Source organism: Panthera onca, chromosome C1 (assembly GCF_046562875.1).
Source record: "Panthera onca isolate mPanOnc1 chromosome C1, mPanOnc1 haplotype 2, whole genome shotgun sequence".
NCBI lineage: Eukaryota > Metazoa > Chordata > Mammalia > Carnivora > Felidae > Panthera > Panthera onca.
Window position 1 is genome coordinate 150793754 of NC_138346.1, and position 14562 is coordinate 150808315.

General features: G+C 33.5%; 1 protein-coding gene across 8 annotated transcripts in view; it reads right to left on the bottom strand.

Annotated features, from left to right (window-relative positions):
• Positions 1-14562, bottom strand: part of PRKACB (protein kinase cAMP-activated catalytic subunit beta) — a 131575-nt gene that overhangs the window by 35885 nt on the left and 81128 nt on the right. For 4 of the 8 annotated variants that reach the window (XM_060621731.2, XM_060621728.2, XM_060621733.3 and 1 more), the window contains exon 2: positions 1368-1429. In XM_060621731.2, coding sequence (XP_060477714.1) covers positions 1368-1429 — 62 coding nt within the window. Of the gene's footprint in view, positions 1-1367; positions 1430-5707; positions 5732-7644; positions 7669-14562 lie in introns of all 8 variants that reach the window. The other 4 variants (XM_060621729.3, XM_060621730.3, XM_078451750.1 and 1 more) reach the window with 2 other exon arrangements.

The following is a 14562-nucleotide window of genomic DNA, read 5'->3' on the forward strand; positions in this document are numbered from 1 at the left end:
GCTAAATAGCCACAAGTAGTAACTGCTGACCCATTTGTTTAATAGGTTTTCATTATAAAGATCTCCATGAAAATCCTGGAAAAAAATATGTGTGCACTGTACACAGTCTGTACAGTGTTTAGCTTGAGAAAAATGTGATGCAATATGATTCTTACATAAGCAAGGAATCTGGATAGTTACTGCAGTTCACTATAGCTGGATTTAATCTCTATTGCAAATCAAAGCTTGCCTTTGGAGACATAGCAGAGCTTCTTGCTGAATCATTACAGAGAGAGCAAGCAGCTCTAAGTTTTTACTTATAAAACTTGTTTCCATTAAATTTTAATTTCAAAATGCTAATGATTTTAAATTGCTATGAGATTCTATATCAGTGTAGAAAGAAAAAAAAACCTTGTAATTCTGGTTGAATTATTCAATTTTAGGGATTAATGCTTCATTTTTTGGTTTTAGCAAAACAGATTGAAACGTTTAATATAGTCCCCAACTAAGTAATGGAAACTGACTTAAGTAATAGACAAAAAACAGAACATCCCATTTTGCTAGTTATTAATGCTTTTCATACAAATGTGCCATTTTCCTCACCTCTCTTAAATGTTCCATGTTAGATAATGCCTAACTTTTTGTGATCACTAGAGTGACTATGTTTTAAATTACAGATCATGCTCTTACTCTTAATGATGGTATCTTCCTAAAACATAATATTCAGAATTAAATATTTTTTAGTGAGAAAGACATCTGAAATAAAGATTTTTGTGGTAGGAAAATAGGTGTTCGAAATTTAATCTGTTATTAAAGTTCATTAATTATTTATAACTTCAAAAAGATTTTTTGGCAAATATAAATGGCTCTTTTTATACACAGTTTTTAGATCTCAGCTACAATCTAAAAGTATTTATGTAGAATTTACCTCATCCAATGTTTATGAAAAAGGATCTCTGTGTATTTGGTATGTTTCCAATAGCCAAGTATTTGTGATTAAGGATTTGAAACTGCACAATAGTATCCGTTTGTGGTAATTAATAAAGATAACAAATATGCTATCAAAGGCACAAATCAAAATTGCTATAATATTAACAAATATCAAGAGTTTGTAGCAGCTTGTAATTAGTATCAAAATTTGTAATTAGATATTATAATGGAAATTAGTTCCTCCTCCAATTTAGGTATATATAAAATTATTAGTTAGCAAATCAAAACATAATGTTATGATAATATTATGGCAAAACTCCCATGTTAAGCTCACTTTTTAAAATGCAACTTGAAAGTTTAATGCTACTTTAAAGTTTCTAAACTAGTAAATTACTTGGGCAAGAATCATGATTTTACATAGGACTTTTAAATCGTAGAAAATTTTAAATATTCCTTACCGGAGTAGGGTTTTCCCATTTTTTAAGAAAGTCTTCTTTGGCTTTGGCTAGAAACTCTTTCACTGAAAATAGATTAAAAAAACAAACAAATTTTGTCTTGTAAGAATATTTATATTACATGTAAATATACTTTAAAAATACAGACTTATGTCAACTTTTGTTGCCATGAAATATGTATTCATAACCATGATAAACTAGAGAGCTATTTAGTTTCTGTAAATAAGAAGCAAATATTTTCTTAAATTTCTGAGAATCTCTAATACCATTTTATATGGAGATCACTCTGATAATTTCAAATCTAATAATAAAAACACTGTTCCTGAAAACATACCTGAAAGTAACATAAAAAAGTTATAAATCAATGTAGAGCAAAATACTGATTGCTAGTAAGCCATCAGTGATATTAACAAAGCTGTGAAAAGTAACAAGTTGAAGCTATCTGATGAAGTGAACTCATTGATTTGTGGAGTTTCAAAAATAACTGACTTTGATGAAGGGCTGTTTTCAGGTTTATAAAGATTTATATTATTGGATTTGTGTTTTCTCTGCTGAAGGCAGAGAGAAAAGGGAAGAACATAGGCTACATATAAAGGATGGCCACCAAAGACAAAAACAGAACAAAACACCAAAAACAAAACACTCAAACAGCTTAAAAAAATCTCATTCTATATTTAGAACAAAACTACATGCCTGAATGCCTAATCTAAAATGTACACTAAAGCGTTCAAAACCAGATGTTTATCTAGTGATCAATAACAGCCACATTATCAAGCTGTGGTTTCAAGTTTTAGATTTGTTAAATGACGAATCATTTAAAAGGTTTCCTCTTTCTCATTTTCTTTCCACGAAGTTTTTATAATGACTTCTGTTTACAAAATGACTTCAGGCATTTAAAAACAAATAGGAAAAGGATTCCAGAGATAAGATGGAATTAACAAAATGTATTCTTGTTCTTACAGTTAGGTCTGAGAGCAAAACCTGGTGATTCAAGAGGTATTTATTTTAGTATTTCTTTTTGTTTGGAAGTTCTGAGTATTCCTCGGATATCTAAATCTAAAAATGAAGAAGACAATAGAATTTAAATGGTGTTGAAATAGTAAAAGGCTAGGCAAAATGAACTTAGAGTGGCACCCTGGCATTTATTTCAGAAATACTAAGAGTGATGATGATGATAAGAAGAAAAGACCAAACATTGGAAGTGAGAGGCTCATAAATTCTTTAATGAGGTCTCTAATGATGTACTGGTATTAAAGTGAGGCATTTTAAGATATATGTTATTATTTCCTCCTTCACTTTTGTAAAAGAACATTGCCAAAACACTGTTACTAACCAAAAAGGCTGTTGGCATTCTAAGGGTTTTGAGATTTCAAAATGGTGATGACAAGCACCAAGAGCAGACGTTAGTTTTTAAGTGACACTAAAGTGTTCATTTCTGAAGACATTATTTTACTACTTTATATAAACTGTCACTGTATTTTGCTGTAAAATACTCTCAAAATACCTATTTTAGAAAATTTGAGAAAAATAATTTTTAAAATTAGACTCTCCCCCATTGTATGAAAATCTCCTCCACCAAAACAATGAATCAAATAATTGTACCTCATTATGCAGATATGATCTCATTCTTCCCGGGGGTGGATTTGGGGGTGGATAAGTCTTACATTTTGAGTTTAGGATGGTTCAGGCCATCCTACTTCTAAAAGTTAATGTACTAGTTACAACTGATGAAGAGTGGTTTTATAAGTAAGATTGTGTTTATTTAATTTATGTATTCTTTTGCATGGAGCAGACATATTTGCAATGGCATTGCTTTAGAGATGACAGCTATGATAAATTAAAAACATAATTTCCTGATAAATGCAACTGTGGCTTTTAAGAAACAACAATTTGTGATTCCCAAAATATACATCTGATTTCCTTTGAAAAATGTTTTTGGTTATCTTCTATTTTTAGAACTTGCACATTAAGTTGCAGTATAAACTCTCCAGATGCCTGCATGAGTATAGATAATTTGGAGACAAGCAAGAGAATCAGGGAAAGAAAAAAAAAAAATTCTCAACATCCTATTTCAGCTTCTCCTGTCACTTCCTGCTAAGTGGATCTGGAGTTAAGAAAAAAGTAACTGGTCAATGGAAGGACTGGCGTTATTGGCCAAAGATGGTGCATGTACTGCAAGAAAACTTCCTTTTCCCTACTTGGTGAATGAGCTAGACAAAAAATTTCAGGCACTACTTAATTTCATTTGCTAATAGGATATTCAGGAAATTCTTTGAAATGTTCTCTGTACTCATCAATGTTCCAAGTTCACTGATAAGTAACGTTACAGAAAGGAAGTAACAGTTCTCAAAAAGGTCTTACATGAAAATTATCAGAATAGGTATGAATCAAAGTTATTAAATTTTGTGAATTATTTCAACAAATAAGGAGATTCCCTTTTAGAGTAAGGATAAGCATTAATTATAATGTCATTAAATACTTCCATGAAGCAAACTCTTTTCGAAACATTTTTTAATCACGTAAGTATATATACACACAGAAAATCTCTAGTTTATATGTGCACTACTCAGATGCAAAGATGAACATAGTTAACTCTGTAAAAATATAAGTTAACCAAAATATACATCTTATAAATACAAACACCAGAAATAAAATATTTCACAATATGCTGGGTTATGAATAACTCTAAAAACAATAGGCAATCTAGAACCACATGTATTTGCTTTGGTTTTTATTATTTTTAGACAGTGGTGAATTTCACTTTCTAAATGTTTTTCTCTGGTTGTTTAAAAAATTTATACCCACTGACATAAGGTGTTGGCAGCTAATTAACAAAATAAGTGGTGGGAGAGACAGCCACATTCAAACACTGCAGCACATTCAATCCAGACTTCCAGACTTTAGAACTGGAAGTTCTAAATATTTTGGTTTTCTTATTGTGCTCTAATATGTATACGATATCTACATTTAACAGTTTAAACCATTGTGATAGCCTGAAACAGCCCTAAGTTTTGGAGCTTGGCACATCTGAATTATAATATTGGTCCTAGTATTTCTTAGCTCCACGATTATGGGTAGCTAAGCACCTTACAGTGATTAATAACTCTCCTTAGGAAAAGATCTCAATGAAGAATTTTTCTGCAAGTATATTGTGTTCTGTAACAGTCAATAAAGTACTACAAAAAATGAAAAGGGCACACCAAAAATTAAATCAGTTTCTTCCTAGGAGTATATATTTCAATTATATATATATTTTCCAAATAAATTTATATTCTTTTCAATTTGTATCATTTAGAGATTGCATTGTATTCTGCAGAAATGAGCATACCACAGGAATCTATTCCTACAAATAGGAATGTTTACCCACACTCATGAGATAAAGAAAGAAGAAACAAAGTGACAATTTTTACGTGTTTCCACAAGTGTACAAAAAATGTAATTCTTATCACCCTCAAAATGTTTTTGAATATATTTATACACAGGACATAATTTAAAAATTAGATTACAAAGTTCATTTTAAACATTAGGAAAATTCATTAAAAAGTCAAGTATGGCTTATCTTTATTCCATAATATGCAGATAATTTTACAATGAATAAGAATGTTTCATTAATTAGATTTAGAAAATGTATTTATCAGGCACTTTTGGTTTCTGTGTTAACTATACTACATTACTGCTTATTATATAACAAGAGCATGTTGTTAGTTATAGTATGCCATTTTCCAGTGCTTAAAAGAGGTTATCATTCATGTTTTTCAAGAAGAGTTTAGAAATCTATTACTATTATAGATTACAATTACTCCAGATGTTTATTTCTCTAGTTTATCGTAATGAGAGAAGTGTCACCTCCCTCTCTAACACGTCTTTTACAATAAAAACACAGCTTTATTAAACTTTTATTTAATGTATGTCAGAAAAAAGAAAAGAGAAACAAACAGAAAATAGAACAAAACAATATGAACTCTCTGGGGTAAATATTCAAATAGTAGCTATTTTGTTCAAAATTTACAACAGTATATTTTATTTAAAAAAACCATTCATTAATCTGGGTTATCTAATTTAAGTGGTGTGTATTAATCTTTCTTCTGCTACCCTGCACAACTCCCACTACTTTCCAGTGCTATATTTGTTGTTTCTAAAATATCACATAAAAAGTGCAATATAAATCATTTCTATAGACCAAACTCAATATAAAGCTAAACCATTTCGTCCATCAACTAAAATATTGTATTAACTCTGTATACTTTATACAAATATAACTTATGAGGAGCATAACAACTTGCAAACAACCAAAGAAAAAGTTGGAAGGGTAACATTTGTTTTATTAAAAAGTAGTTGCCTACCAGATACTTCTGAAGAGGAGCAAGCTTGTATTCAAAAAAAAAAAATTAATTAAACAATGATTAAATAACGCTCATGAAAACAACATATTAGCACGAAGTCACCTATATACATTGTCTCAGAATATTATGTATAGAAATAGAACATTAATACAGAAACTCAATATTTTGACAGCACATATTCAAATAGGACATCTTACAATTAAATGCTAAAGAAATAAAATCAGTACTTGTTGTTTAGTGTCAAAATCAATACCATTCTAATTCTTAAAACAACTAACAAAAACTTTTAACTCTCAGAGCAATAGTGCTAACAATGTGAAGTGGTGTATGTATTGAAATACACAGCCTGTAACTATTGCAATACCATCACTGGACTTGTGTTATGTATTTGAAACTCTACTGTAGGAAAAACAACATTAATTTCAAAACTTTGTTAACTCCCTTTTGAAAGACATTAGTGTCTTTCAGGCATTTACTTCCTTGGTGCCAGTTTTAACAATCTTTTTAACAACATTTATTGAGCACTGTTTTGTGGTGCCAGAAATTGAGCGAGACTTTGGGAACACTACAAAGAACACATATATTTACATTGTTAAAGAGGTGAAAAGCTAACGGGGAGAGAGATGAAACATTAGAATGCAATATGACAAAAACTACAACTAAGGGAATCATAAGGTACTATAAGAGCTCAAAAGAGGAAATTGGTAGGTAAAAATAAGGCATAGAGGACACAGCATTATGTTAAGTCTTAAGGACAGAGTTCCTCTACCAGATAAAGTTGAGGAAGAAGGGATTCTAGGCTGGGATGATCTTGTGTAAAAAGGTATGGAGGAAGTAAGGGTGCTCAGTCGGTTGGGCGTCCGACTTTGGCTTGGGTCATGATGTCTCAGTTTGTGAGTCTGAGCCGCACGTGGGGCTCTGTGCTGGCAGCTCAGAGCCTGGGGCCTGCTTCAGATTCTGTGTCTCTTCCTCTCTCTGCCCCTCCCATATTCATGCTCTGTCTCTCTCTGTCTCTCAATAATAAATAAATGTTAAAATAATAATAAGGTATGGAGGAAGTATCATGGTTTATCCCAGCATTGGCAACTGACTTGCACAGCTGCAGCATAGGGTATAAGTGCCCTGTAGCAGTGAGGGGTGAAGTGTGTAGGTAAGCAGGTGCCCAAACATGAGGGTAACTGCCAGGGTGATGCTTTTCAATGTGTCTGAAGGAAAGGGGGTAAACAGAGTTAGTCACAATTGGTAGACCCTATTTGTTCTGGAAAACAAGAAGCAAGATCATTTGCTAAGGAAGAGGGGAGCCAGATGGAGTAAAGAGCAGTGATGGTGGGGATTTGAGGCCTGGGGCTTAAACTTTGATGGCTATCTATGTAGGGAATAAGGGAGGGGGCTATTCCTCTAAAATCTCCTACGAGGGAAGGAGAACGTATCAGGTACTATAAAGAGTGGTAAGTTTCTTAATACCTTTTTTGAAATAATAGTTTAAAACTTTTTACTTTTTAGATTATAATTCATGGGCCTCCTGATCTCTGCAATTAAATTATTTTCATCTTCCTCCTTTACCTTAATCAAAGCATTAGTCTAAGAGTTATTTGGTATATATCAGAAAGCACAGAACATGATGGAAACGGAGGTTAATTACCTATGAAAACACCAAGTTCTATCAGCAAATAACAGAACAGTACAATCCCTTCCAAAACCTCTGGAAAGTGTAAATCTAGTTAAGTGTCTGTGTTCTGGCGCCCCTATTTCAAACACACCCCTGTTTAGAGCTCTACAATGGTTCTTTTTAAGAATAACCCCACACACATACACTGCACTACAAATATATTCAGTAAACTAAATATAAAACATTCTAGTTGCCACAAAATACCTAATAAAAATGCAATTTATAGCAACAAAGCAACAGAATTATTCTGTAAAAAATGGTTTCCTACCAGATGCTTCTGATGATTTGCGTGCTTGGTCAAAAGGAATAAATAAGTTAAACAGATTAAATAACACATCAAATAACATACCCACAAGAAGTATCTACCCATATGCTCATTAGTATATTTACACATAGAAATAGAATGAAAAATACTTGGGCATCCATATTCAAAAGTGTTTTTATCTAAGGCTTACAACACATTCTTTATATATATATATATATATATATATATATATATATATATATATATATATATATTTTTTTTTTTTTTTAACCAGCCAAACCCTATTCTAGAAATCTGTTAAAAAATATCATATTCTATCCCTTTAATGTGTAGAGCAGTGTGTTCACTTTGCTCAAGGGATGCTTTATTTGCTTCGCCATATTCAAGCAAGTTCACTCAGAGCAAGTTCACTATAATCTTAGAATTTATAGTGAGTGTAAAAAATAACTTTACTGCAATGCATTTGTACATTTCAGTGGATGGGACTAGGCCTACTTTTGTTTTCTAAGATATCATTTGGTCTTGCACAAAATCACAGATGAATGGGTGTTTGGAAATTTAACAGGCGATAAAAACTATATTTCCTATTGCATTATCTATTTTATTCCTCTTTCTTTTTCTTATACTTTTTTTATTGGTTAATTCTTTGTCAAGTCTTGGTTACAAGTGAACAGTATAATTGACTAACTTTCACTAACCTGTTACAAAATAATTTTTTGTGAGACATGTAAATGATCAAATTACAGAAACATTAATTCATTTAACTAATATGTACATAGAGAGATGGATATACCATGAATCCACATAGTGTACTAATTCACAGCTCATGTTATGTACATGCTTTCTCTCCCAACTTGCTCTCTATTTAGGGATGCTGTGGATTTTCTTGGCCATCCAAGTCATGTTTGATTAGAGAAGCTGGATGCCGACAGGATGAGGTAATAAAAACTTAAGCTAAATTTCTAGCCATAAACAACCCAAGTAATCTTTAAAATGCTCTTTCAAGAAATGTGCTTTACTTCCCTAATTGTTCAGAGACTTTTTCTTAGAGTAATATTGTATCTATCACAGTCATATGCTAAGGATTTTCCATTCAGTTCTGAATTAAAATATTCTGTCTTGCTATCAGACAGTATAGAGCTGGGAGTGGATCCCTAGTTGATAGGGTGTGTACATTTTCAACTTTACCACACAGTAATACAGTAAGTGGCTCAATATATGTTGTGCAAGTTTATTTTGCCACCATATCTTTGATGACCCATACCCTCAACAAAATGTGTCACTAATATAATGGATATGAAATCATATCTTTTTATGTTTATTTATTTTTGAGACAGAGAGAGAGAGAGAGAGAGAACCAGCAGGGGAGGGGCATAGAGAGAGGAAGACAGAGAGAGAGAAACAGAGAGAGAGAGAGAGAGGGAGAGAGAGAGAAAGAGAGTGAGAGGATCCCAAGCAGGCTCTGCGATGTCAGCACAGAGCCCAATGTGGAGCTTGAACTCATGAACCATGAGATCATGACCTGAGCTGAAATCAAGCGTCGGATGTTTAACCGACTGAGCCACCCAGGGGCCCCTGAATTCATATCTTCTTGTTAAAGATTAGGTAAATGTCTCTCAGTAAAATTTTATAATTTTTTTCCTTAAAAGTCTTATTATGTTTTATTAGATTTAGTCCTAGGTTCTTTAGAGTTTGGGTTGCTATTGTAAAAGCAAAATTTATTAAAGCAAAAAGTATTAAAAATTACCATTTGTTTATTACTGATGTATAACTGATGTTTATATATTGATCTTACTGTATCTGGCAAACTCTCTTATTAATTCTAAAATAACATTGGTAGATTCTCTTGAATTCTCTAAGCAGACCTATCATCTGTGAATAATGACAATTTTGTTCCATCCATTTTTTTATTGCCTTACTTACTGTGCAGGTTATGACTAAGAGTTCAATATTGTACAGAAACAGACAATGAGCATCCGTTTCCTGTTCCTAACCTCAGAGACAATGTTTCTAATTAATTTTCTTTTCCCATACTTTACTTGTAAAGCTCTACTTGACTCAATAAATAAATTTAAGAGTATCTCCTCTTTTTCAGTTCTTTGAAAGATTTTGTACCAGACTGAAATTTTCATTCTTTGAATATTTCCTAGAACTTGACTGGAAAACTGCCCAGTCCTAATTTTGTTAAGTTTTGAAAAAAGATTTTAATTATGATTAAATCTTAAATAGGTACAGTTCTCATCAGTTCTTTCAAAAGTCTTTTCCACGAACTAACCTTCGGTTCTGATAGATTTTTATTTTCTATTCTACTGGTTTTTGCTCATGTCTTCCTTAGTCTTTTTCTTCCTTTGATTAACCTTGCCTTGCTCTCTCTACTTATTTACTTGAGTACTTACATCATTAATGTCCTTCTCCTTTCCTAACATAAGCATTTAAAAATTTGTCTCTAAATCCACTTTAGCTGTACCCCACAAATTCTCATTGATAGCTGAATTTTAACTTCATGAGTTTATTCTTGACCTGTGAGTTATTTGACTTTTTGTAATCCCTAAATATAATATTTGTGTGTTTGTTAATCTGTTCAATTAGTCTTTTTTACTGATTAAACTTAATTGCTTTGTGGGCAGAGACTATGGCCTATATGTCAATTCTTTAAAATATCTTGAATATGTTTAGTTGAGTGTTCTATACATTTCTGTGTATTCCCCCGTTACTAGGTGATTATATGAGTTATACTAGCATAACACTCTTTATAAATATCCATAAATCTTACATATTTACAATTTCTCCTTCTAAATGGTCAATTTTGTTTTATATGTTTTGAGGTTCTGTTAGAGATGCCTGGTCTTTTTTCTCTTATATATGTTTTTGTGTGATTATTAATTTTAAATGGTAGTCTGTGACAATTCTACCTCTTGACATTCTTGGAAAGGTCTAATCCTGTTGTATTTGCTGAATATTGTTTATAGTAGATGTGTGTGTATCTATTTTGATTTTGGATTGTGAATTTATGTTTAATTTTTTTAACGTTCATTTATTTTTGAAAGAAAGAGAGAGAGAGAGAGAGAGCATGAGCTGGAGAGGGACAGAAAGAGACGGAGACAGAATCCAAAGCAGGCTCCAGGCTCTGAGCTGTCAGCACAGAGCCCGATGAGGGGCTTGAACTCATGAGCCTTGAGATCATGACCTAAGCCGAAGTCGGACACTTAACCGACTGAGCCACCCAGGCATCCCTGGATTGTGAATTTAAAGTTCAGTTGGGCTTTATCTATGATAAACCTGCAGGGTTTGACTTGGGAATATGTTTTGTATTAGCTTCTGCCTGGCATCCCGTGGATGTTACTAGCCTGGGACTGCCACAATAATTTTATTTTATTTTATTGGTGATTCTTAAACCACATAATTAATACAGATTAAAATGTGAAATTTACTGGAGAAGCAGTTGATTACAAACTCTCAGGAGAGGCATCCCACACACATACACACATTCCTCCCAAGTCCCCAGGAATCTAGGCCAAGAAATACAAGCTTCCTTATTTTTGCCCTGTGTCAGTGGAGAGGTTTTATTTTCTCAACTATGCTTTCACTGAGGTTACAATCCTTTGAGGATCCTGGCTTTACATAGGGGTCTAAGAAATCCTAAGATGCATGGATCTAATAAATTGTCTTCTGTCTCGGTGAGGCCATTTAAAATGAAAGCCCTTTGGCTAGCCAAGGAATGAAAATCTCCTCAGGGTAGTCAAAGTATGCTTCCCCTTACACCTAAGATTTTCATTTACCACTTCACTTTCTGTACACTGAGGGTTTCTATTATATTCTTGTAAATTCAGATATTCATTTCAAGGGATGCTTGATACATTTTATTCAGCATTTCTAGATACTCTTGTGTCTTCATTAATCTTTGCTCTAGAAAGCTTTTCAAATGATCTGATCTGTTTGGATTTTTTTTCTTTATAAGACAAGTTTTGTGTTAAGTTGTAAGATGCAAAGATAGCTAGATGTTTGTAGAGCTTTTTACCTTAGAAATTCAAAACTCCTATCAGGATGTATTCAGGTATTGGGGCACCTGGGTGGCTCAGTCGGTTGAGCGTCAGACTCTTGGTTTCAGCTCAGGTTATGATCTCACGGTTTGTGAATTCAAGCTTCACATTGGGCTCTGTGCTGGCAGCGTGGAGCCTGCTTGGGATTCTCTGTTTCCTCTCTTTCTCTGCGCCCCCTCTCCCTCTTGTGCTCTCTCTCTCTTAAAATAAGGAAATAAGCTTTTTTAAAAAAAGGGATATATTTAGGTGTTGGTGTTTGTGTTAATCTTTGTCAAAATACAATGAGCTCTTTGAGTCTACAGATTCAGAGTTTTTTTCCAACTAAGGAGTTTTCCTCAATCATATTTTTTATTATTGCTCCTGTTTTATTAGTCATCATCTGTTCTGAAGGAATGCTATTCGTTCAATGTAGAGTTTCCTACTTTTATCTGACATACTTTTTATTTCATAACTTTTATCTTGTCTGTTCCCCTGACATTCTAGTAGGATTTATCAAGCTAGTTCTTCATATCATTAATTTACTTTCCTGCAGTGATTATTTTGCTTTTTAATGCTTCTAAGGCAGCTTTATGTTCTGCAAATACCAGGTTCATCTTCTTATAACCATCCCTTATCATATCATTAGTATTCCTTTTCTGTTCCTGCCTCTCAGCCAGTTCTTTTCATCCTAGTCTCTCTCTCTTTCTTTTATCATTCAAGTAAACACAGATTCATGTTCACTTGGAATTTTTAAGAATTGAACACAGACTACCTATAGTTTCTTATTTTTAAACCCTTCCCACAAATATTTTCAAAATATAAGTTCACTCTTTTCCTCCTGAAGTCTGTGATTTATCCTTAAGTGATGCATAATCTTTCATAGGCTCCATATTGTTGCTTTTCTTGTTTATCCATTTTTAAACAATGAGAAACCTTTTAAAACTTTGGGGCACCTGGGTGGCTCGGTCGGTTAAGCTTCCGACTTCGGCTCAGGTCATGATCTCACGGTCCGTGAGTTCAAGCCCCGCGTTGGGCTCTGGGCTGACAGCTCAGAGCCTGGAGCCTGTTTCAGATTCTGTGTCTCCCTCTCTCTCAGCCCCTCCCCTGTTCATGCTCTGTTTCTCTCTGTCTCAAAAATAAATAAACGTTAAAAAAAATTTTTTTTTAAAAACTTTACAAATACACCCAAATAAGGTAGTTTTTCTCACCTCCTATTTTGAGAGTGTTAGAATCAACTTCTCAGATATTTTAATTGGTACATATTCATATTATCAGTTAAATAATACAGGGACTTTCAGAAATGGGAGTGGAGCTAGGACTACAGGGTATCTGGCTGGTGGTGATACCTACCAAGTCGGGGAAGAGCCCTGTTATATCTGGAAGTAGAATAGCCACGTTTTCAACTTGGAATAGTCTAACAAATTCTTGGATGTCCAGACAGTTTTAAAACGAAAGTAATCACAAGTGTTGGATCTTCTACTCATCTCCACAAGTCTCTTTCTTGTAAGCTTCATCCATCCCTCCAAGTTAGTGAGAGTGAAACTACTATCTACTTATTTTCCATGAAGGCAAGCTCCTCAAAGTAAAACTGTCACTTAGACTTTGGTGTCTGATCTTTAATCTGATAGTGCACATTTCTGGGCAAGTACACTTTCTTAAAATCAAAACTGATACACTGATTTTCCAGTTTTGTGTCCTTATATTTTTAATCTAGAAAATATAGACCTAGAAAGGGGAGTTAAGTAAATGTTTGTGATCAATTCTGTAACTTTCCTGTCATTCATAGTAGGGTAAGCTTCTTCAGAGATTTGCTCTCCACTGGAGCTAGGCCAATAAGAGTTCTCATCTGGAATTTTGGAATAAGGGTGCTAGTTATATTCTGATAAGCATATGAACCAAAAATTAAAATACATGACTGGTATTTTTCATTGATAACGTAAGAAAAGTACTCAAATATGGGTAGTTTTTAGTCATTCGTTTATTCTACAAGAATCTATGAATTCATTACTATGTTTGGTGCATAGGGGTAAACTATGGGAAACACATAGATGAACTCAGCACCACTACCCTCTACTGAAGGAGTTCAAAGTTTGGAGACTGGAAACTGACATGCCAGGATATAACTTCAGTATAATACAAAAATTGTTTTGGGAGTATAGGGGAATCACCTAACTCTACAGAGTCAATGATGAAGGCATTTGAAAAGCATAGCTGGTTTTCATAATTTTTATGATAAAATGCATACATATGAAAAGGTAGCAGGGAATAATATGTAGTATAGCTAGATCAGAACTTTATGAAAGAGATGCAGATAAAGCCAGAATGGTAGGTAACTGATCTTACATGCCTTACTTTAAGGAGTTTAACCTTGATATTAGATACAATAAGGAATAACTGAAAGTTTTCATGTTGGGTTATGAAATGGGCATACTGGCATTTAAAAAATGGCAGCACATTAAGTGGTCTGGAGGGATACAAAACTGGAAGCTGAGAAACGAGTGAAGCAGTTACTGCAATAGGGCTGAGAATATACAGAATACCTAATCTTAGGCATTCCCAGTGTTAGTGAGACTAGAGAAAATTGAGTGATTTCCAAGACATTTCTGATGTAGAATCAATAGAAGTTAATGGCTGAGTGCATGCCTGGGGTGGGTTAAAAACAAGTTAGGAATGACTACAAGGTTTCTGTTTTATTTTTTTTATTTTTATTTTTTTTAAATTTTTTTTTTCAACTTTTTTAATTTATTTTTGGGACAGAGAGAGACAGAGCATGAACAGGGGAGGGGCAGAGAGAGAGGGAGACACAGAATCGGAAACAGGCTCCAGGCTCCGAGCCATCAGCCCAGAGCCTGACGCGGGGCTCGAACTCACAGACCGCGAGATCGTGACCTGGCTGAAGTCG